Source organism: Pantherophis guttatus, chromosome 3, assembly GCF_059756535.1.
Source record: "Pantherophis guttatus breed Tessera chromosome 3, ASM5975653v1, whole genome shotgun sequence".
Classification (NCBI taxonomy): domain Eukaryota; kingdom Metazoa; phylum Chordata; class Lepidosauria; order Squamata; family Colubridae; genus Pantherophis; species Pantherophis guttatus.
In genome coordinates, this window is record NC_142065.1 from 11937792 (window position 1) to 11958982 (window position 21191).

Consider the following 21191-nt stretch of genomic DNA (forward strand, 5'->3'; position numbering starts at 1 on the left):
CAGTCGTGTTTCTTGCTGAACAACTACAGTGATTCACTTAACAACTGTCACAAGAAAGGTTGTAAAATGGAGCAAAACTCAATTAATGACTGCCTTGCTTAGCAACAGACATTTTGGGCTCAATTGTGATTTTATGTCACGTACCTGTTTCCTCTTGTCTCTGCAAGGCGTTTTTTAAAACCCTTTTGTGCTACATGGTGGATCAATGTGTATATAGTATATTGTACTTGGACATTTGCCAAATGCAAATTGCTATCAGGGGATAATAAGTCTTAGCCCATGCAGTTTATAATTTAAGACCTGGCACAGAAAAATAAGGAAGAAAATAGGAATTGGACAAATATATAGATCTCCTTGTTTTGAAATCTAGTTACTGATTTTGTGAAACTGGGACCTGGGAGTGAAGAAATCGTGAGCAGGTTTTAGAAGGTGTGATTTGAAGAAAGATGAAAATGCTTTGGCATTCCAGAATTCTCTCCTGTAAGCTCTTCCATGATTGGGGGTTAAAAGGCAGTAAGAAAATTAAGCAAGAATTTCCTGGAGGACATCAAGACCTTGGCTGCACGGTCTGTCTTCTCTCCACCTCTAAAAGGCAACATCTGTACCTGCCATTGATGACTGCCCAGAAATTACAAGTGGCACAAAATGTGGTAATGAGATTTTTAAGCTGCACAGAGTTTGGGGACATTATAAATAATGATCCTAAAACTTAAATGTCAGTCATCTATTTAATTCTGGGGTGGTTTTGACCTCTTGGCTCCACATCTGCTTTCAGAATGTAAGCAGAATCGCAAAGTCTATTTTTCTGAAAAAAACGCCTTCCCTTCATGTTTTGCTCCGTGTGTACAGAGGTAGATTTGTGAAACGTTAGATATAGTCAACTCTGAATAGAGAATAAAATCTCACCAGGAAAAAAAAAATAGGCTAAAAATGATATACACGAAACATTAGATATATGCAATGATTAGACAAAAAGAATATTATTTTTGTGTAGTGGTTTAATCATTCTACAATTCTGTTTTTCTTTACCACTTCTTGTAAGGAGAAACTTCCTAACAGTGAGGGCAATTAACCTTCACTGTTGAGGGCAATTAACCCTCACTGCTGAGAGGCTTGCCTCTCCTGCTCAAGTAGACCTTATACCAGGAGTGTGAAACTCAGGCCTGTGGGATGCTTAGATCTGGCTGACCTGGAAATATCAAAGGACCGGCCCATAGTGCCTCTGCCAGCCAAAATGGGCTGCAGGGCGGGGGGATAGAAGAGGACACAGCCCACCCACCCCACACCCCATTTTTGCCCGGCAGAGTACTGCAGGAGGACTGGCTTGGACTGGATTACAATTATGTGGCCTTAAGTAAGTGCCTGATCTGGATAGAAAACAAGCAACATCCTATGTTAATACTACAGTTTAATGCCAGGTTTATTCTGTACTCTGTATTCTATTCTGTATCTGTTAATTGACAGCCATTTCTATCCACTATCCTGGAAATTTACCTCTGCTGTTAGATCTTGTATTATCATGTTATTTATGCTATTGTATTTTTATTATTAGTTGAATAATAAAAAAAATACAATAGTATAAATAGCTTTTCTGCCTGGAAAATCAATTTACTATTAAAAAAATGGAGTATAAGTTTAGAAATAGAAGTTTAGTGGAATATGAAAAATAAGTAATGTTTGCCGGTAATATCTGGTAGAAGAGATAGGAAAATGGTTATAGTAAAGAACAGTAGAAAAAAAGAAGGGGAAAAAATGCATCTTGAGCCTGTGTCAAACGCCCACCTGGTTACGCCCACCATGACCACACCCACCATGACCATGCCCAACTCTAGCCACCACCTCCACCCCCAGCCTTCTGAGGTCAAACACATCCCTGATGTGGCCCTCAATGAAATTGAGTTTGACATGCCTGCCCTATACCATTTCAGACAAATGGTTATCCAACATCTTCTTAAAAATTTCCAGTGTTGGAGCATCCATAACTTCTGGAGGCAAGTTGTCCCACTGATTAATTGTTCTAACTGGCAGAAAATTCCTCCTTAGTTCTAAGTTGCTTCTCTCCTTGATGAGTTTCCACCCATTGCTTCTTGTCCTGCCTTCAGGTGCTTTGGAGAATAGCTTGACTGCCTCTTCTTTGTGGCAGCCCCTGAGATATTGGAATACTGCTATCATGTCACCCCTAGTCCTTCTTTTCCCTAGACTAGCCATACCCAGTTTCTTACAGATAACGCTTGCCTTATGACCATTCATAGTTATGATCTCCCCAGAAGTACTTACAAGGTTCTGAAGTTCTAACAGCAATCCACCCGCAATCACATGACTAAGTTTTGAGTGCTTGGCAACTGGCCCATATTTATAGCTGTTTGCAGCGTCCCACGGTCACATGACATTTTATAACATTTTTGACAAAAACCAGCATTTACTTCTGGTTTTCCGCAAAACCAGTCCATAGCGAACTATTGGTTCCCTTAACTACTGCAGTGGTTGCTTTAGGACCACTGTGTTCACTGAACAACTCACACAAACACACACACACAGTTCTAAAATTGAGTTGGGCATGTCAAAGACCTGCTTTAATAAGTGTCATGACTTACAACTGTAACGCACATGCTATATGTTAAGTTGACTATTTACACTCTATTCTACCTTGCTGAGTGAAACAACCTTAGAAATAAGTCTGTTGTCCTATTGAAATAATAGTAATTTATAGATAATGTAATAGGAGGTTTGTCAGTGTTGCTCACAGCAGGTGCAAGAAAAACTAGTAAGTATTGGTATTGAATTATTGTATGGGAGCCAGCCATCTTTCTCCACCTGCTATTTTAATTAACAATGATTAATCAAACTTTCCGCCCTGACATTTTCCACCAAGGAAGGAAGGAAGCAGAATCAACAAAAACATGTTCCTTACAAAATAAAAGAACACTCCGGTGAATAGCAAAAAGCACCTTTTATTCTTTCCATACTGCACAGCATTTTGTCGTCTTCTAAAAGACAACTAAGCAATTTAACTGACAGTATGAAGGCTTTTTTTTTGTTTTTCAAAAGGTAAATACTAAAATGCAGTCGGTCACGCCTTCCAATTCTGCCCCCCCCCCAACTATCGACCAAGGAAGTGACTTGCCTTTGCTTTTCGCTGGGTGAATATCTTTTTGTAGATATGCTCCATAGCCGTTGAGAAGAGTGGCAAAATTTCAAGAGAAATTTTGATGCCAATCAAGGGCAGCGTGAGTGCCTATTAGGTTGGGCTATCTGGGTGTCCTTTTTGTGACCAGATGCCTTCCTGCATGAGAGGATAGCCTCTTAAATGTTATCATTGGATGGATGTAGTTTGTCTAGAAACCATGTCTCTCTCTACTTGCCTTAGTAATTACTTTAGACAAAACAGGATGCGCTGTAAGGAACCAATCCATGATTTTCATGTCTGTCTACATTTACAGCTACTGCTAGATATAGGCAGATGGAAGCCAAGACTGGAGGAACCTTCCCCAATACCCAGTGCCGGTTGTTGGACCTACCTGTAGTAGAAAACTTTAGCATTGGTACCTATGTCTGTATCACCAGTAGCTTCACCTGCACTAGGCTAACTCATTGCCGACTGCCAGCAGTTTGATCCTGACCGGCTCAAGGTTGACTCAGCCTTCCATCCTTCCGAGGTGGGTAAAATGAGGACCCAGATTGTTGGGGGCAATGTGCTGATTTTGTAAACCACTTAGAGAGGGCTGTAAAGCACTGTGAAGCTGTATATAAGTCTAAGTGCTATTGCTATTGAATCCATGCAGCACAGCATACATGAAAAATGCAATTGGTGCATAATGCAGATAGCAACCTATTGGCAGGTAAGAACCACTGGAACTATAGAATGGAACAGTGTTGCAGGTGCTACATTGTTTGCCAAGAGGCTTCTGAATATAGTTCAAAGTGCTGGTCATAATTTGCTCGTTTTCTGAAACCCTTAGGCACTTCCGGTTTGAAAGGATTAGCCGGTAACATCACCATTGCCTGGGGACTCCCTTTATATCCGTTAATATGCCCACCAAAGTGGTACCTATTTATCCACTCGCGATTACTTGCTTTCAGATTGCTAGGTTGGCAGGAGCTGGAGTGAATGATGGGCGCTCACCCTGTTACACAGCAGCAGTTTGGGTCTTGAACGCCGGCTTGTCATGCAGTATCCTAACCACGTGAGCCACCATACTCTTGATCATCACTTACAAACCCTACAAGTCCCAAAGGTGTTTTTTTCTAAAAGGAAACTGGACTTTGTTTTTATTTGAAGACGTTTTGCTTCTTGTCAAAGAAGCTTCTTTGGTTCTGACCGAATGGTAGAGGATGGAAGAATTTACATTCCTTGCAGTCATGTGATCATTAGCACTCTTTCTGAGGATCATGGAGGCCACCCTCAAGTCATCTGAATAACGCAAATGGATGTGGAGCCTTCTTGGAACTGCTGAAAGGGCTGTTGTAAAAAGAAGATAAGTGGGGTCATATCCTTCCCCCTCTGTTGAGAGAGGGCTGTTCTTAATTTAATTGCCCCTTTTGACCTTTCAAACCAGTGGTCCTCTCTGTCCAGAATATGGACTCTTGTCGTCTTCAAAAGTGACCTTTATCTTTCAAATGCAGATGGACTGCTGAATCTTGTCCTGATGTGTTTGTTCTCCTATGTGCCATGCATTTGTGAAGTGGTTGTTTTATTTCTCCAATGTACAGATCTGTACACATCTCACTGCATTGTACTGCATATATCACATTGCTCAGTTTGTGTCTGGGTGTCTTATCCTGGGGAGGACAAGCTTCTGCCTTAGTGTATTTTTGCGTTTCAAATGTGTATGTATATTGTGTTGGTTGTCACCTATACCAAATTGGCACCCAGATAGGTTCAGGAGAGCCTGACCCAAAGAGAAGTGATTCATCCAATGCAGACATCCAGACATAGGATACTCTGAGTCCTTTCCTCCCGTTGGAAGATAACAACAGTCCCAATAATGTGTGTAGCCCCTTAGGAAAATTAACTGCCCAACCCTGATTTACATTGTTGTTTGGGAAGGATCATTGTGAGTTTTGAGTGCAATTTTAGCGGAACTCCTCTGTACTTTATTTGGTGTTTATAAGAATTTCTAAACTGCCCGGAGTCCAAGTGGAATTGATAGTACAGAAATGCCATAATAAATGAACATACCTTTATTAAATTATTGAATAGTCCTTTAATTAAATTATGCCCTGTAGGTCTCAATAGGCTTAAGAACATTTCACTTTCTGGTGGACTCATCTTTTGTTTCGTTTATTGTTTGGGAAGATTGACCATTCTTTCTTATCTGCTTCTGCAGCACTCTGCTGGTAGGGCTCTGTGTATCTCCTTATAACATTCTGCTTGTAGAGACTATCCTCCTCCTGTCCATGCCCGAACTCCAAATGTCCTTCCTATCTCAATGTGATAATGGAAGAGTTCTGTTACTACCATTTCATTGGCTTGCGAACCTGTTCTTTTTCTGATTTCAAATAATCATCATAGAGTTCTCTCAGATGCACCAACAATTCCTCCAGATTTTCTCCTGTCAGAGCAGAGAGTGGGATGACTCTCTGCTTCAGTTGCTCCTTAAGTAAAGGCAAGTTGTTTTTGGATTCTGGAAGGTCAAACTTATTTGCAACAATGGCATGAGGCATCTTTGACAAGCCAACTCTATACTGTTCCAGTTCATACTTCAAGGCTTCCAAATGAGCCCAGGGCTCAGCCACAGAGAGATCCAACACAAAGAGGAGAAAGCAGCAGCGTTCTATATGTCTCAGAAAGGCCAAACCAAGTCCCCGATCTTCATGGGCTCCTTTTATTATTCCAGGGATATCTACAACTGCAAAATAAGACAACAACAGATCAATAAAATTCTGGTTGTTGGGAGAATGATACAAAGAGGGAAACCGCCTGGGGGAAAAAATCAGCATCTAGATAGCTGGAACAGTTTTACAGGCCATGGAAATTCTTAAAAAGAAAAATAAAAAAATTCCCAGAATCCTTGTTCAAGAGGCAAAAATTCCCAGAATTCTTGTTCAAGAGGTAATGATAGAAAGTTGCCTGTGTTGGCATGATTTTTTTTCCGCCAGAGAAGCCCATCAAAGTTCTCCAGATCTCTAGGATTCCATGGATCCTAGAGGACTGTGGGGCAGTTGGATACCCTCATGTTCAGGACTCCTTGATTAGTTTGCAGCTAACATACAATGAGAGACACTCAAAACGCTTTCAATTTTTTCAAGATCCAATCTGGGTCGGTCACGGGGACCAGAGGTGCTGCCAAGCCCTCGCCTCTTAAGTACTTTATAAGATGGTGGCAGCGTAAGCAAACAACAGCCAAAGACTTAATAGCCAGCTATCAAAATCCCAATCAACATCCAAAAAACCACTTACAACAGGCACCATATAAATACCACACACAGAACAGCCCAAAGCACACACTCTGCTAGAGAGAAGTTCCCTGAGGATGGACTCCAGCACAAGTTCGAAGGCTCAAAAGACTCAACCCCTGGTACGAGTGGCTGATCCAGATTGGATCCTGCAATCCTTGGATCCTTGGACACGTATATTCGCCTTCATCTGTGACTTTCAATTTTTTTTTTTACGGGCACTTCATTACGGGCATTCCTTTCTTTTACATTTCTTTTTATTCTTTTTCAATCTTGGGTCATGAAAAAGAGTGATCTGCAGTTAAGCTTTCTTACCCATCCACACTTAGCACAAACTTTAGCTCTTACAAAGAGATATCTTTGTCACAAAATGCTTTATTTTTTTTACCCAGAAGGAAATAATACCATGAAGGTCATTTAAAAAAAAAATAGAAGGAAACATAAAGGCGTACCTGCAATCTGCTCGTAATCTTCATAGTGAACAATGCCTACGTGAGGATTCAGGGTTGTGAATGGGTAAGGAGCCACAGCGGGTTTTGCTCTGGAGATTGCTCGCAAGAGGGACGATTTCCCAGCATTGGGGAATCCAATCTGGAATTAACAACCCAGTTTGAAAGGGAGATACTGTAACTTTTGCCTTCAACATTACATTTAATTCTACTGGCAAGATAGAACACAAATTTAGCAACTTTCATATTTTTTTCTTGTTTTAACTACTGTACTTTTCGGAGAATAAGACACACTCCCCCCCACCCTAAAAGAGGGTGGAAATGTTGGTGTATCTTATACCCTCTGCGCATCCCGTTTTTGCGAAAAACACCACTTTTGGCCTCCCAAACCCCCTACGCGTCACGTTTTTGCCCTCCCCAGGCCCATTTGTCGCAAAAACAGGATGCACAGAGGGTTTGGGAGGCCTGCAGAGTGCTCCTGGGGGCCGGGGAGGGCAAAAACTATTTTTTTTCTTGTTTTCCTCTTCAAAATATTGGTGCGTCTTATACTCTGGTGCGTCTTATAGTCCAAAAAATACGGTAGATTTGATTTAAAGATCTTGTTAATCTAGATCAGGGATATCAAACTCGCAGCCCATAGGCCGGATGCATCATACGCTGGCCACAGCCACCCCCGGTTTAGTGAAGGGGAAAAGTTGTGATAGGTCACGTGATAACGTGATGATGCAAGTTTGACACCCCTGACCTAGGTGGACTAGATTAAATTCAGCCAAATAACATTTAAATAAATAAAAATGTAGACGCTTCATCCCTTCAGCCATTTGTTTTACAGGCTGAAAAACATAATACAGGTAGTCCTTGACTTGCAACCATTCACTTAGTAAGCGTTCAAAATGACAACAGCACTGGAAAAAGTGACATGACCATTTTTTCCACATCCCCACAGTGACGTGATCAAAATTTGGGTGCTTGGCAACTGGCATGTGTTGAGGAAGGTTGCAGTGTCCTGGGGTCATGTGGTATCATTTGCAACTTTCCCAGTCAGCTTCCTCAAAGTCAAATGGGGAAAGCCAGATTCACTTAACAACCATACGATTTACTTAACAACTGCTATGATTCGCTTAACGATTGTGGCAAAAATGTCATAAAACGGGGCTCAACGCACTTAATCTGCCTTGCTTAGCAATATAAATTTTAGTCTCAGTTGTGGTCATAAGTCGAGGACTACCTGTAATGGCAAAAGAAGGCAATGCCACCTGCCTTCCCACTCCCAAGTTACCTGGCTGTTATCAGTCTGATCATCAATTGTCTCTAAGCCAAGAATTTCAAAGTAATACTCAACAAGCAGATGTTATGAATTATGTGTCGTCAGGTTCTTGTCAATTCTTAGTGATCACATAAATTTTCCCCATCTGTCCCTAACTTGGTTTTTCAATTTGGGGAAGGAGGCACCTAATGATTCCAGAGAGTCAGTGGTGGGACTTGAATAACTTAACAATCTGTTCTCTAGCTGAGTAGGTGTGGGTCTACTCGGAGTAGGCGTGGGTCTACTAATTGGATGGGTCACGTTGCTCATCACACCCAGCCCCGCCTCCTGGCCACTCGCCTCAAAAGCAGAGATAGGATTCAGCTGGTTGGGGCTAATCCCGCCACTGGCTGCCCCCGCCCGTTTTTGGCCCAAAAAACGGCCCAGAAAACAGGCCGAAAAACGAGCAGGGGTGGGGCCAGTCAGTGGTGGGATTTGCCGGTTCACCAAACTGCACAGAATCTTAACTACCGGTTCACCTGAACCAGTGCGAACCGGCAGCAGCCCACCTCTGCAAGGAGTACATTTTTTAAACCTGCATACATATCTCCCATGTTCCAACATTCCTGGTTTAACATAAAGATTTGTTTCTTCTTCAGAACTCTCATACTGAAAAACAAACAAGCACACTTACCATCCCTGCATGGCCCACAGTTTTGAGCTCCAAGTGAAGGGACCTTTCCTCACCCAGTTCTCCAGGAGTCGCAGTTGTTGGTGCTCGGTTGTCATTAGCCAGAAAGAAACGGTTTCCTTTGCCCCCAGCTCCACCATAGACTGCAACGTATTCTTCCCCGGGAAGGTTGAGATCAGCTACAATCTCAGTGCCTTCCTTAATCATGGTACCAATAGGTACCTACAAAACAAAGATAAATTTAAGTAAAATAGAGAGAAGAATTTACCATCCTTGACTGTTTGCTCCCATCTGTGAGCAAACAGCTGCTCAGCAGTCTTCCAAAGGACATTAGCCATTTAGCTTTTACAAACTCAAAATTTTGACCATCTAACAACAAGTCTCAACAACTTACCTTAATATAAAGGGGCCTGCCAGCTGCTCCATAACAGTTTTTGCTTCCTCCCCTTTCCCCACTGAAGCCTCTATAAAATGGGTGGACGTAGGCCAAGGATTTGATTTGCCGGTCCACTGTAAAAAATAAAACATTTCAATTCAACACGTAATGATGAATTCTTTTTTTAAAAGAAAAAAAACCTGTGTTGATTAATTATGAATCAACAAACTGTTTCCTGGATAGGAGCGCATCACAAATGCCAAATCTTTTATTTTTATTTTATACCAAATGCTGATTATATCATCTGTTCCTTACCTTCTGATATACCTGCTGTTCTTTTCTCTAAATGACAAAAGTGCTCATATAAACTTTTGCAAAGATAACTTTATGACCACCAACTTCAAAATATTACTGTACTGAGGCAGACAAACTGCAATTCATATTTTTATTGTATTCACTAGCAATTCTCATTAATTTCAACCACAGTATAATTCATGAAAATTCCCATTGTTTTAGCAGTTAAATTCTCAACATTCCCATTAATGTGGGAATTAAACCAAAGTACCTATGTTAAGACATACTTTGATGTGTTCTCTTATTTTACCTCATTTATTTACATATTTATAAATATGTAGTGGCTTGTAGGCCATTTTAATCAGAACAGACTGTAAGCAGTTTTATTATTGTATGTATTTGTGTGTGTGTATGTGTGTGTGTATAACAGAATAGAATAGAATAGAATAGAATAGAATAGAATAGAATAGAATAGAATAGAATAGAATAGAATAGAGTAGAGTAGAATAGAATTTTTTGTTGGCCAAGTGTGATTGGACACACAAGGAATTTGTCTTGGTGCATATGCTCTCAGTGTACATAAAAGAAAAGATACATTCGTCAAGAATCATAAGGTACAACACTGAAAAGCTCTGTACTAGAGATAGTAACCTTCTTACCTTTAAATATAACATGTCCCCCATCTCCCCCATCTCCACCATTGGGACCTCCAAATTCTTTTCTAGGTTCACTGAGAAAACAAGCGATACCATCTCCTCCTTTCCCTCCTATCACACGAACCTTTCGATGATCGATGAAATATCGACTCTGGAACGGGGAGAGACATTATTCAGAGATGCTAATCATTTGTGAAGTTTAAAAGTTTCAAAAGCCTTCAGTTGTAAACATACTCATTTATGTTCAATTCTCGAGGAAACACGTAGGGCTTGTACTGATCTGATGAATAATGCAATCAGTAAAAATATTTAAAGTTGGGGGGAGAAACCTACTATGGTGGGTGGCCTGCAATCCAGAAATAGTTTGGTCTTTTTCCTGAATTCTATCAATTATTCATTTAAGAATACAAGCTGCTACCACCTTCCATTTTTCTGAATTCATGAGTACAGCTTGCTTTTTTTTCCAACACCATGTCCCTAGCAACATCCCTCACAAAGGATATGCACAGCCCTACTTTTAAAGAACAGTGATTGGGCTGTGTACAAATCCAAGCCCTGACATGTCTTTTAAAGGACACACATTTTCTAAAAGAAGACATGGTGATCTCAAACAAGGATTACTCGTGTGCACATAGACACACATTTTCCACCAAATGTTGAGAAGAAATTTAGTGAAGTTGAAATTTTGGCATTAATTCCTGACATCCTCAGATGAGAACTGCTTAAAACTAACCCTGATCATAGCATAATAAAAATGCCCAATATATTATCTTTCTTACAAGAAAAACATTTAGCGGTCCCCAAACAACTTCACTGAAAAAAATATCAGTTTGTTCCTGTTTCATTTTCAGCTCTTCTACCTTGCTACAATACAAGAATCATTTCTGATATTCTTTATTCCTTTTCAAAAAAGAAAAGAAGAGATGAATATTTGTTACATGACAATTAGCAAAACAGAAAAAAAAAACACTGAAAAAATATTTTAGGTTTTTAAAAGAATGCTGGCTTCTTCCATGAACAAAATACAGATGGCCAGCTATATGTTGAACTGTGTTCCTACCTTAAATACAGGTAGTCCTCGACTTGCAACAGTTCATTTAATGACCATTCAAAGTTACAACAGTCCTGAAAAAAGTTACAACCGTTTTTCATACTTATGACCGTTGCAGCATCCCCATGGTCACGTGATCAAAATTAAGATGCTTGGCAACTGACTCATATTTATGAGTGTCCCGGGGTCACGTGATTCTCTTTTGCGACCTTCTAACAAGCAAAGTCAATGGGGAAGTCAGATTCACTTAACAACCGTGCCACTAACTTAACAGCTGCAATGATTCATTTAACAACTGTGGCAAGAAAGGTCATAAAATTGGGTAAAATTCACTTAACTAGTGTCTTACTCAGCAACATAAATTTTGGGCTCAATTGTGATCATAAGTTGAGGACTACTTGTACATCCTTTCTCAAATTTGCATAGCATCACCAAGTGGTGAAACTGAAAATTGCTGCAGTATTCAGTACCATATTATTTAGACTCATATGACATGCCTCCTTTGTGTACTTGCTGTTGCCAAAAGGATTTATAAAATCAACAATCTGAAATCTCTCACATGAGCCAAAGTTCACTAAGAGACCTCTCTCCTGAGAAAGAGGGATTTATTCAGTAACAATTAATATAACTTTGGGACTCAGAAGATATGTCCACTTTTATAGTCAGAGCCTAGTAGCACGCTGCAGCTCACAAAAGCATGCTTTTTAATAAAATGTGTTAGTTGGAAAAAGGGCTACTACAGTTCTTCTGGTTTTTGGCTACTACAGACCAGCACAGTTCTATGATATTCCAAATGAAACAAACCAATGATACAATCTACCTACAAGATCAGCACTAATAAAACCTAAAATGAAAGCTGATTTTGTATATTTCACTGTTTTATATTTGAATTCAAAAGCTAGGATATTATAGAACACTTTATCAAAAGGTGTTAAGTGAATGCCAGATGAATGGTGGATGAATTTAGGTTAGTCACTGTTACCCTATTTGTTATCTCATAATATTGCTGCAAGATTAAAAGAGAGAACAATGTATATTGTGTCCAAAGAAAAAAGAATAGGGTGCAAATTCAACAAATGATATACTGCTCAAAAAAATAAAGGGAACACAAGCAGAAGACATCCGAGATCTGAATGAATGAAATAGTCTTATTAAATACTTTGTTCTTTACATATAGTAGTTTATACACTGCTCAAACACCTAAAGGGAACACAAAACTACTGTATGTAACAAAGTATTTAATAAGGCTATTTCATTCATTCAGATCTCAGATGTCTTCTGCTTGTGTTCCCTTTATTTTTTTGAGCAGTGTATATATAACAATTTTCATTCATAGGAAAATCCCAAATTCAGTAGAATATGTATGTACAGAATACCTTAAATCTATCTATACAATTCTACACCTTAAACAGAGGAGAACATTTGTGTGCAAGGGATATTGAAAACGTGTCAGGATTCTCATCTAAATGCTTAAATCTTAATTTAATTATTTTTATTTTTTCATAAATTTGTGCTTTCTGGAAGAAATAAAGAGACTTTAAAAATAGTTAAGAAAAAATTACAGATTACATATTTGTAATTAATCCAAACATTTGTTTACTTTACCAACTTCTTCTCAGATAGATTTCCTTTACAGGTTTTCCGCGATTTTGAACATTGTGTGTTTGTTGTGCTAAGGCTCCTGTGCCAGTTTTTAATCTGCTTTTGCAGTAAACAACTATGCATTTGGGAATAAACAGGCCTCCACTGATTTTCCAAACAAGCTCTGACTATTATTTGTAGCATATTGCCTAGAAGGAAAAGAAAACATTAAGGGGCAGAGAATAAGGTGGTAACGAAGATATGCCAAAGAGCATACATATTTTGCACCACATCTGGAACAAAAATGAGCTGCTCCTTCTCAGAAAGATCAGTTGCTTCCATTTTTGATTTTCAGTGGTTGTAAAAAGCATTAGGAAAAACTTTCAGAACAGCTTTCTCAAAAAAAATTGTTATTATTGTAGAACTTTACACAGAAAGGTAAAACAGGTCTGTTATATGTAAAATACATATTTTTTAAAAAACCCTTTTCCTCCATCTCCAACAACTGTTTAGTATGAACTTTATGCCAGGCGTCCTTAAGTCTTGCAGAAGTAGCAAAAGACTCGCTCCAATATTGTTAACCTACATGGGGAGGGGTGGGGGCCAGCAACATAAGCTGCGACTGAAAAATGAAGATAAATGGACAGGTTTAAAAGTTTTCGTTGGTTCAAAAGCAGCAGGATTATCCCTCACTTAGCCTTGTGTGGCTAAGCAAACCCCTTTTCTTTTCTCTCATTTTCTCTCAAGAGCTTGGTAGCGCAGCAGACTAAAGCACTGTTAAGTAACACCAACTGCAAGTTCGAATCTCACCGGGCTCAAGGTTGACTCAGCCTTCCGTCCTTTCGAGGTAGGTAAAATGAGGACCCAGTTTGTGGGGGCAATAAGCTGACTTTGTATAAAAAAAAACACCGCTGGGGGGGGGGGGCGAAAGCCCTACTAAGCAGGTATATACAAAAGTATGAAGGCTATTGCTTAACTGAGTCTCCGGAAAAGGGCAGCATATAAAATCGAACCAATAAATAAATAAATTCATGCGTATACTATTTCTGGGCAAAAGGGCTCCAAGTTCCTCCAACAGAGATTATTTCAGCCATCTTTACACCCCTGCAAGGTAGACCAGTGTTTCTCAACCTCAGCAACTTTGAAAAGGAGTGATTTCCGCTCCTTCTGTCGGGACTTGAACACTTGGCTTTTCATGGAGAAGATGGATTGACTATATTCAAAATAAGTATCAGACAAGAAAATATCAAATAGTTTATGAATGAACGTTAAGTATTAGAAGTATGATGTTATCCATAGTGGAGTTAAGGTTTCAGGGGGGGAGTTAGTAGTCTGAGGATAAGTAGGTCAATCTAGTTTATGATTGTTAAATGAAACACCTTGTATTTTGCTCTGGGAAGTCTGGGGGGGAGGGTGGGATGAGGGGAGGGAAAGGGTGGGGGGAATATGGGGGGTAAGAAAATTTTTGTTTTTTGTAAAACTTTTCAATAATAAAAAAAAAAGACTTGGCTTTTCAAACAAATAGGCTGAGACTGATTCCGGGCTTTATTATTTACTACTAATTAATTATTTGGATTAAATTATGATTTTATTGTACTTGTTTCTTAACTTGTGCTCGCCGCCCTGAGTCCTTCGGGAGAATGGCGGCATATAAATACATGTAATAAATAAATAAATAAATAATAAATTCCCAAGATATTGTTAAGGCTGAGGTTCAGATAGCTGGATGTAGGCCGAGGTTACCTGGGAAGCCTCAAATCTCCTCAAAAGAGGGAATAAAAGCAGAGGTCTTCAAACTTGGCAGCTTTAAGACTTGTGGACTTCAATTCCCAGAATTCTCCAGCCAGCATAGCTGGCTGGAGAATTCTGGGAGTTGAAGTCCACAAGTCTTAAAGCTGCCAAGTTTGAAGACCTCTGGAATAAAGGGAGGCAGAAGGAGAAGAACACATCTGACAGCATCTCACCTCACACGTGCTGCCTCATCTCTCATCCCCCGAGACCTCCTCCCCCCCCATGACACCCAAAATGAAAACTGGGAGCCTGCCCTCCACCCCATCCGCCTCTCCTTTGGCTTACTGGAGCTCCTCTGCTTTTACAGCGCCTCAGTTTCGTCCCCGCTCCCCCGCCCCCTCCATAGAACAAGGGACGGGGTAGACACGAGACTGCCGAGGTCGTTGAAACTTTCCCGCTTCATTCACGCGCAGCCGTTTCCTGAGGAGCCTTCTTGCCCCAGTTCCAGGGCTCGGCGTCGCGCGCCGTGACGTCAAAAGTCGCGCGTCCAGGAAGGGGCGGCCAAGAAAGAGAAAGCGGGGGAGGGGGGAAACGGAGATTTCTTGCGCAGGCGCAGATCCAAAGCGCAGGAAGAAGTGGGACAGGAGGGGAAAAGCTGTGGAGTCGGTATATGACACGCGTGCGCAGGCGCAGTTTGGTGCTAGAAAGGTTTCAACGGTCGCGCGGAGCTGCCGTTCCTCCTCTCTTCCCTCCCGCCCCATTTCTCTGGGGAAATGGGATTGGAGGGAAAGAAGCAGGCGAGGCGTTGTGAGTGGATAAGAAAAGCACCCGGGGTGGGACTAGGAGAAGTGGGGAGGAGCTTTGTCAAGGCGGAGGTCTTGTTTCAGGAAAGGAAGCTGCGCAGAGATTGGCAGAATTTGATAGCAAAGGAAGCACTACTAAGTGTTTCCTATTAATTCTGCCAGGGTTTCTCAGCCTTGGCAACTGTTGATATGTGGACTTCAACTCCCAGAATTCCCTAGTCACTATTGGAATTCTGGGAGTTGAAGTCCACATTTAAAGATGCCAGGGCTGAGAAACACTACATTATGTACATTTAATTATTTGGGGGGGAGGACTAGCGTTTGTCACTCCAGCTAGGTAGCAGGCCGCTATGACACAGTTGCGAGAAAGCTAGCAGCTATTTGGATGGGAGACCACTAGGAAATTCTAATGGTCTCCCATCCAAATAGCAGCTAGCGGCTGGACTATAAATAGCAGCTAGAAATCCTAGTGGTCTCCCATCCAAATCCTTCGGGGATTGGTCTCCCAACCTGGAAGAAAGTGGTGGCAAAACCATTGACTTCTTCAGAATGGAATGCCTGTAGATACTTTGGACCAACTCCCAGAAATCCCTGAGTCACCCACAAACTGGCCTGTTAGGCAAACTCCATGAATTACCTTTATAGTTCAGGGGATGCATTTATACAACATGCTAACCTGTGGTTAAATGAGACGCACTGTATTGAATTCAACCCTAATTTCTTGCGCTAATTATACCAAACTGGGTTTGTATAAAGTCACAGCAATGTGTAGCCAAAGTTAGTTGGCCAGTGATTCACACAACCTAGCAAACACCCATTTCGCTTATTTGGGATTAAGAAATTGTACATTGATCAAATTGAAATTGATCAACCGCAAGTAAACTATGGCTTAATTTGTTATCTGCTTACAGTTTGGGAAACCATTATAAAACTATGGTTTGGAAGGCTACACAAATATGCCCACTAATATTTTCCCACAAAGGATTTTAGTGAAGGCAAGAAAAGGCAGCTGAAAGCAGGATAGGATAGAGATTTTGCAACCTGGCTGTAGCAGATCTGCAGATAAAGAGAACCATAAGTTCAGTGAAGAGCCAGAGAGAGAAATTCTTATCCTTCCACTTCACTCATCTGATGGCCCTATGCAAGGGCAGGCAACTACCATTTACCCAGAGGAAAAATGCACAATTATTATTTAATTTATATTTTGCCTTTATCTATATATATATACAAAAGCAAAAACCACTCATGCCATAATCACAAAATCTCCAGAACCGTAAAGCTTACAAACTTGAAAAATTTGCCACGTATGTTCCTCTTGGCTTCTAAGTGCTCACTAAGAAAGGATTTTTTGAAATGACCATCAGAACATTAGTATTTCCTTTATTATTATTAACACGCTCTGATGCTGATGATGAGGAGTTCTAATCCCCCTCCTCACCTGAAAAGAAATCTGTTCCAAATGCAAAACACAAGCAGAGGAGAGGAGTTTCACTTTCAGTTTTACTTTCACAGCAGCAACCAGGGGATAGGATAAGGGAGGCTTCTGTGGGGCAAGGCTGAGGGAGAGAAGGGGAGAGGAGAGGCCGATCATAATTACTCATTAATTTTCAAGCTGTAAGTATCGATTTATCAAACCCCATCACATAGTTTTGTAACGAAGCATGGGTATCCAGCTAGTTAATATTATAAACAACTCAAGGTGGCGAACACATCTAATACTCCCTTCTTCCTTCTATTTTCTCCACAATAACAGCTCTGTGAGGTGAGTTGGGCTGAGGCAGTGACTGGCCTCACCCAACCAGTTTTTATGCCTAGCACAGGACTAGAACTCAGTCTCCTAGTGATTGACCCAAAGACAGCCATCTGGCTGTCATGCCTAAGGCGGGACTAGAACTCACTGTTTCCTGGTGATTGGCCCAAAGATAACCATCTGGCTGTCATGCCGAACTCACAGTCTCCTGATGATTGGCCCAAAGTCAACTAGCCATTTTCCACCTCTAAGGTGGAACTAGAACTCACGGTCACTTGCTTTCTAGCCTGGTGCCTTAACCACTAGACCAAACTGTCCTCAAACCACTCCCACTCCACCGCAGAGGCAGTCTTCATTGTGTGAAGCCCCCTCTCCCATGAGAATGAAATATTTTGGGGAATATTAAAGAGACAGAATATTATAATTCTCCAAAGGAGAAGTGGAGAAACATGTTCTTAAAGCAGCCCTAGTCTTCCTGCCATAGGAAAACAGCCTCGAGCAGAAGAGACTGGTCTTTTGGAATGGAGATTTTGTATCCATTCAGAAAGACTGGGCCAATCTATTCATAGATTGGCCCATATTCATTTTTAATCAAATTTAAAAAAATAAACAAAACGCCTTCAGCCACAAGCTCCCACAGAAGGCTGGAGTTGGTGAGATTAAAAAAAGTAGAAAAACCAAAGAGTCGTAAAAATCTACATTCCCCCATCCAAATACTAAGGACAGGACATGACCTTTAGGACATAATAGGATTTACCTACCAACATTAGAATAGCAAAAGACACAAGGCTCACTACATTGCACAACCCCCCTGGGGCATCTCAATCACCAAACTCCATAGAACCCTATAAAAATCCACCCACTCACCCAGCCAATTGGTCAGACACCCCAGAAACATGTTGCTGTCACTGAAGTTTCTGGCATCCAAATAAACAGAGACCTCCTTTCCATGCGGTCTGCCTCCCATTTTATTTTCAGCGTCTTTCTCCCAGCTTGGAACCGGAGCAGATTTTTCTTCCAACATCTTTTTTATGGTTGTTACAAATCAGAAGTATTTTTTTCCCCACTTCCCACTGGCCTGTCACAAGGAACTAATGGAGGGAAAACTGTGTGATGTATTGTTTATGTGTGGGTGGCCAGGAATGCACTTAGCTTCCCATTCAATGACTGTGGTGGTATCTTAAAAAGATCTGTCACTCCCACACTGCACTGGTCTAAGTTAATAATCTTTAAAAGAACAATGGTATGTGTTGCCAGGATGCTAGTTTGAAAAAGATGGTCAGTTTCTCAAAGCTACCACAATACTCATTATCAATCTGCTTCCAGTTCTCCTAGTATGAATAGATACAATGACCAGGTGGTCTATAGGAAAAGAGACCTATATCTAAATTCAAATTGAGGACAATTATGCACTTAGCCCTGTAATTAATTAAGACCCTATTAACCTATTATAGCGATGGCCTAGGATTCCTTCTCTCAGCCTTGCTTAGATCAGTTTTCTTAACCTTGCCAACTTTTAAAATGTGTGGATTTAAACTCCCAGAATTCTCCTGGGGCATTCTGGGGGTTGAAGTCTACACGTCTTGAAGTTGGCAAAGCTGAAAATCACTAAGATGCTACTCTTGCAAAATCATTTATGTTCTCCGAATCTTTCTTTTGGATGCTGCCTTAAAGACTTTTTCTGCTGGCATAATTTTTGGTTGATTTTGATCATTCTTTAGTGAGTCCTATGCAAAGTTTTTATACTAAAAGGCAACATGTGCAAATGGATCAGTTAAATAACCCAGATAAGTGCCCTTTAGTGTTTTTCAAATTTGCAACTTCAACTTTTGGAATCTCCCAGCCAGCATGCAGTCTGGAGAATTTTGAGAGTTGAAGTCTACACATCTTAAAGTTGCCAAGTTTTTTTTTTTTTAAAAAACCTGCTTTAGACCAAGTGCAACCCCAGGTTCAGTGCAGGTATCTGATAAAAGCATCCCAAATAGCTGTCTAACCTCCATTTCAAAGAACCTTCTCTTTCCCCAGAAATATGACTAGTAATTCTGTCACCCTGCAGAGATGTTGGCAATTCTAGGAATACACATTTTTCTGCTCCAGATGACACTTCCGAAAGTTATTCCGCTTAAAAGAGAAATGGTTGAAGCCTGACCTCGATCATTACCGTTTTACATCTTCAAAAGCGACATTGATGCCTTTTTTCTCATGCAATGATCTTTACTTGAAATATTTCCCGATTATAAATAGAACGTAGTTTATGTATCATTTTCATTAAATCTGCCATTAAAAAAAAACAAAATAAAGACAAAGACTACAAATATGATTACACCAGTCCTTTTAAAAGTCTTTCCGTCATACGAAAAAGTGCCGTGACTTGGCTTCACAATCCAGTCTTTTAAACTTAAAAGTGTATTTTAACATTCTGTATTACAAAACAGAAAATATGGTACAAGTAAGTAATGAAACTGTTAAAATGCTGGCATTGCCTCGTTTTCACATCAATACATAAAAATCACCACACGTTAAGTTATCTTGTTATTAACAGTTAGAAATATTAACACTAAATATCAAGTATAAATCAGGAAATAATGTACAAACTATTTCCAAAGCGCGTTTTTCAAATACAATTTATATACAACATTCAAGAAATTCTTAATGTAAGACATTTCCAACAGATGCTATGTTGCTGTTTGCAGGTGTTTAAATGCTGCTGTGGCTTTTTCCAAAGTGGTTTTCAGCAATGCTAGAAAAAAACAATATCCACAGAAGAAACAAATATTAAAGCTGGTAAAAAAAAAAAAGCAATGTAGGTTGTACCTTTTTGGATATCCACACTTCCAACATAAAAGCAGTTATTTTCTTACTAATCCTCCAGTGGTATTTAAGAAGCATTGTGCACAGCAGTGTTTCTCAAAATTGACATCGAGATGTAGGGACTTCAACTCCCAGAATTCCCTAGCCAGCATGGCTGACTAAGGAATTCTGGGAGTTGAAGTCCATGCCTTTTAAAGTCACATTTGAGAAACACTGGTCCACAGTTATCGAGCTATCTCCCCTCAAGCGGTTGCAACTACCGTCAGAAGAATAATTTGGGGTTCCAATTTAAACCAGAATTGAAGAAATAAATTAAGAAATAATAAATAAAAATGAGGTCCAGATAGCTGTGAGGAAAGAAGAAATATTTATTCATAAAAGCAAAGAGTTTGTCTTTGGGGCAGCTGAAGAAAAATGGGGTAGTTTTATCGGGGGGGGGCTTGTGCTAGCTGTGGAAGTGTCTACGTGCTGATTCTAGGGTGACCCTTGAAGGGCATCTGTGTGTACGTATGTCATCTATGATGTTTATTCTTGTGGACATGCAGTTCTGCTGGGATACCTAATTTAATTAACTCTCTTTGTGTTTACAGACCTTAACCTTTGATATGTGGATTAGGTCTGGCTAACTTATTTTGGGGGGGGGATTTGAGGAAGTTATATTTTTCCCCTCCCATTTGCTATTTTTACTTGATTAACTTAGTTTCAGTTTGACTGTCACCTATCTAGTGGAGACACTGATTCTCAGTTCATTGTGGATTCTGTTAATATTTTAAGGGAAGATGGAAACAGTGCAAAGAATAAACTATGTTTTGATCCAAACTTCTCACACTGCTCAAATCTTGGCTGATCTTGAAAAAAAAAAACCTAAGCAGACTTGAGCTTGGGTAGTACGTGGATGGGAGACAACCAGGATGACAGTCTAGACTGGGAAGTTGATGAAACCATCCTGAAAAAAGACAATGCAGACTATCCCATATAGTTGCCAAGAAAACAGCCAGGAGCTGTCCATGAATTCATCCTGGGATTTAGCTTTGTTTCACTAAAATAATGGTGCAATTTTCACTCCCTCCCTCAGCACAAAGAGCCAAAGGAAATGCCAGAAGTAGCTGCAGATTAGTACATTCAATTGCTCTTTTCAACAACTTTTAGCAGGCATTGTCTGCAACTAGGCCAACACAGAGATTGTGGGGGGAGAAACAGTACCATAAAGCAGAATATATTAGAGAGTTTTAGTTGGTCCTAGTGCCGTGATGGCAAACCTATGGCACGCGTGCCGGAAGTGACGCACCGAACCATCTCTCGGGGCACACCAGCCGTCACTTGTTACTCTTCTGGATTCCGACGAGCACATGTGTG

At 40.4% G+C, this 21191-nt stretch overlaps 1 protein-coding gene across 4 annotated transcripts; it reads right to left on the reverse strand.

Annotated features, from left to right (window-relative positions):
- Positions 1-5166: 5166 nt before the first annotated feature.
- MTG2 (mitochondrial ribosome associated GTPase 2) lies at positions 5167-15246 on the reverse strand. Of its 4 annotated transcripts, none has more exons than XM_087889040.1 (8): positions 14817-15012; positions 12765-12949; positions 10888-11008; positions 10112-10259; positions 9177-9292; positions 8786-9004; positions 6849-6987; positions 5167-5849 (listed from the first exon to the last, which is right to left on the reverse strand). In XM_087889040.1, the coding sequence occupies exons 3-8, from the start codon at positions 10951-10953 to the stop codon at positions 5455-5457; spliced, it is 1083 nt and encodes a 360-aa protein (XP_087745166.1). In that variant the 5' UTR covers positions 10954-11008; positions 12765-12949; positions 14817-15012; the 3' UTR covers positions 5167-5454. The 4 variants fall into 4 exon arrangements, with proteins under 4 accessions (XP_087745166.1, XP_087745167.1, XP_060545579.2 ...); XM_087889041.1 differs by having other exon boundaries at positions 12760-12949; positions 14817-15002; XM_060689596.2 differs by lacking the exon at positions 10888-11008 and having other exon boundaries at positions 14817-15246.
- Positions 15247-21191: the final 5945 nt, after the last annotated feature.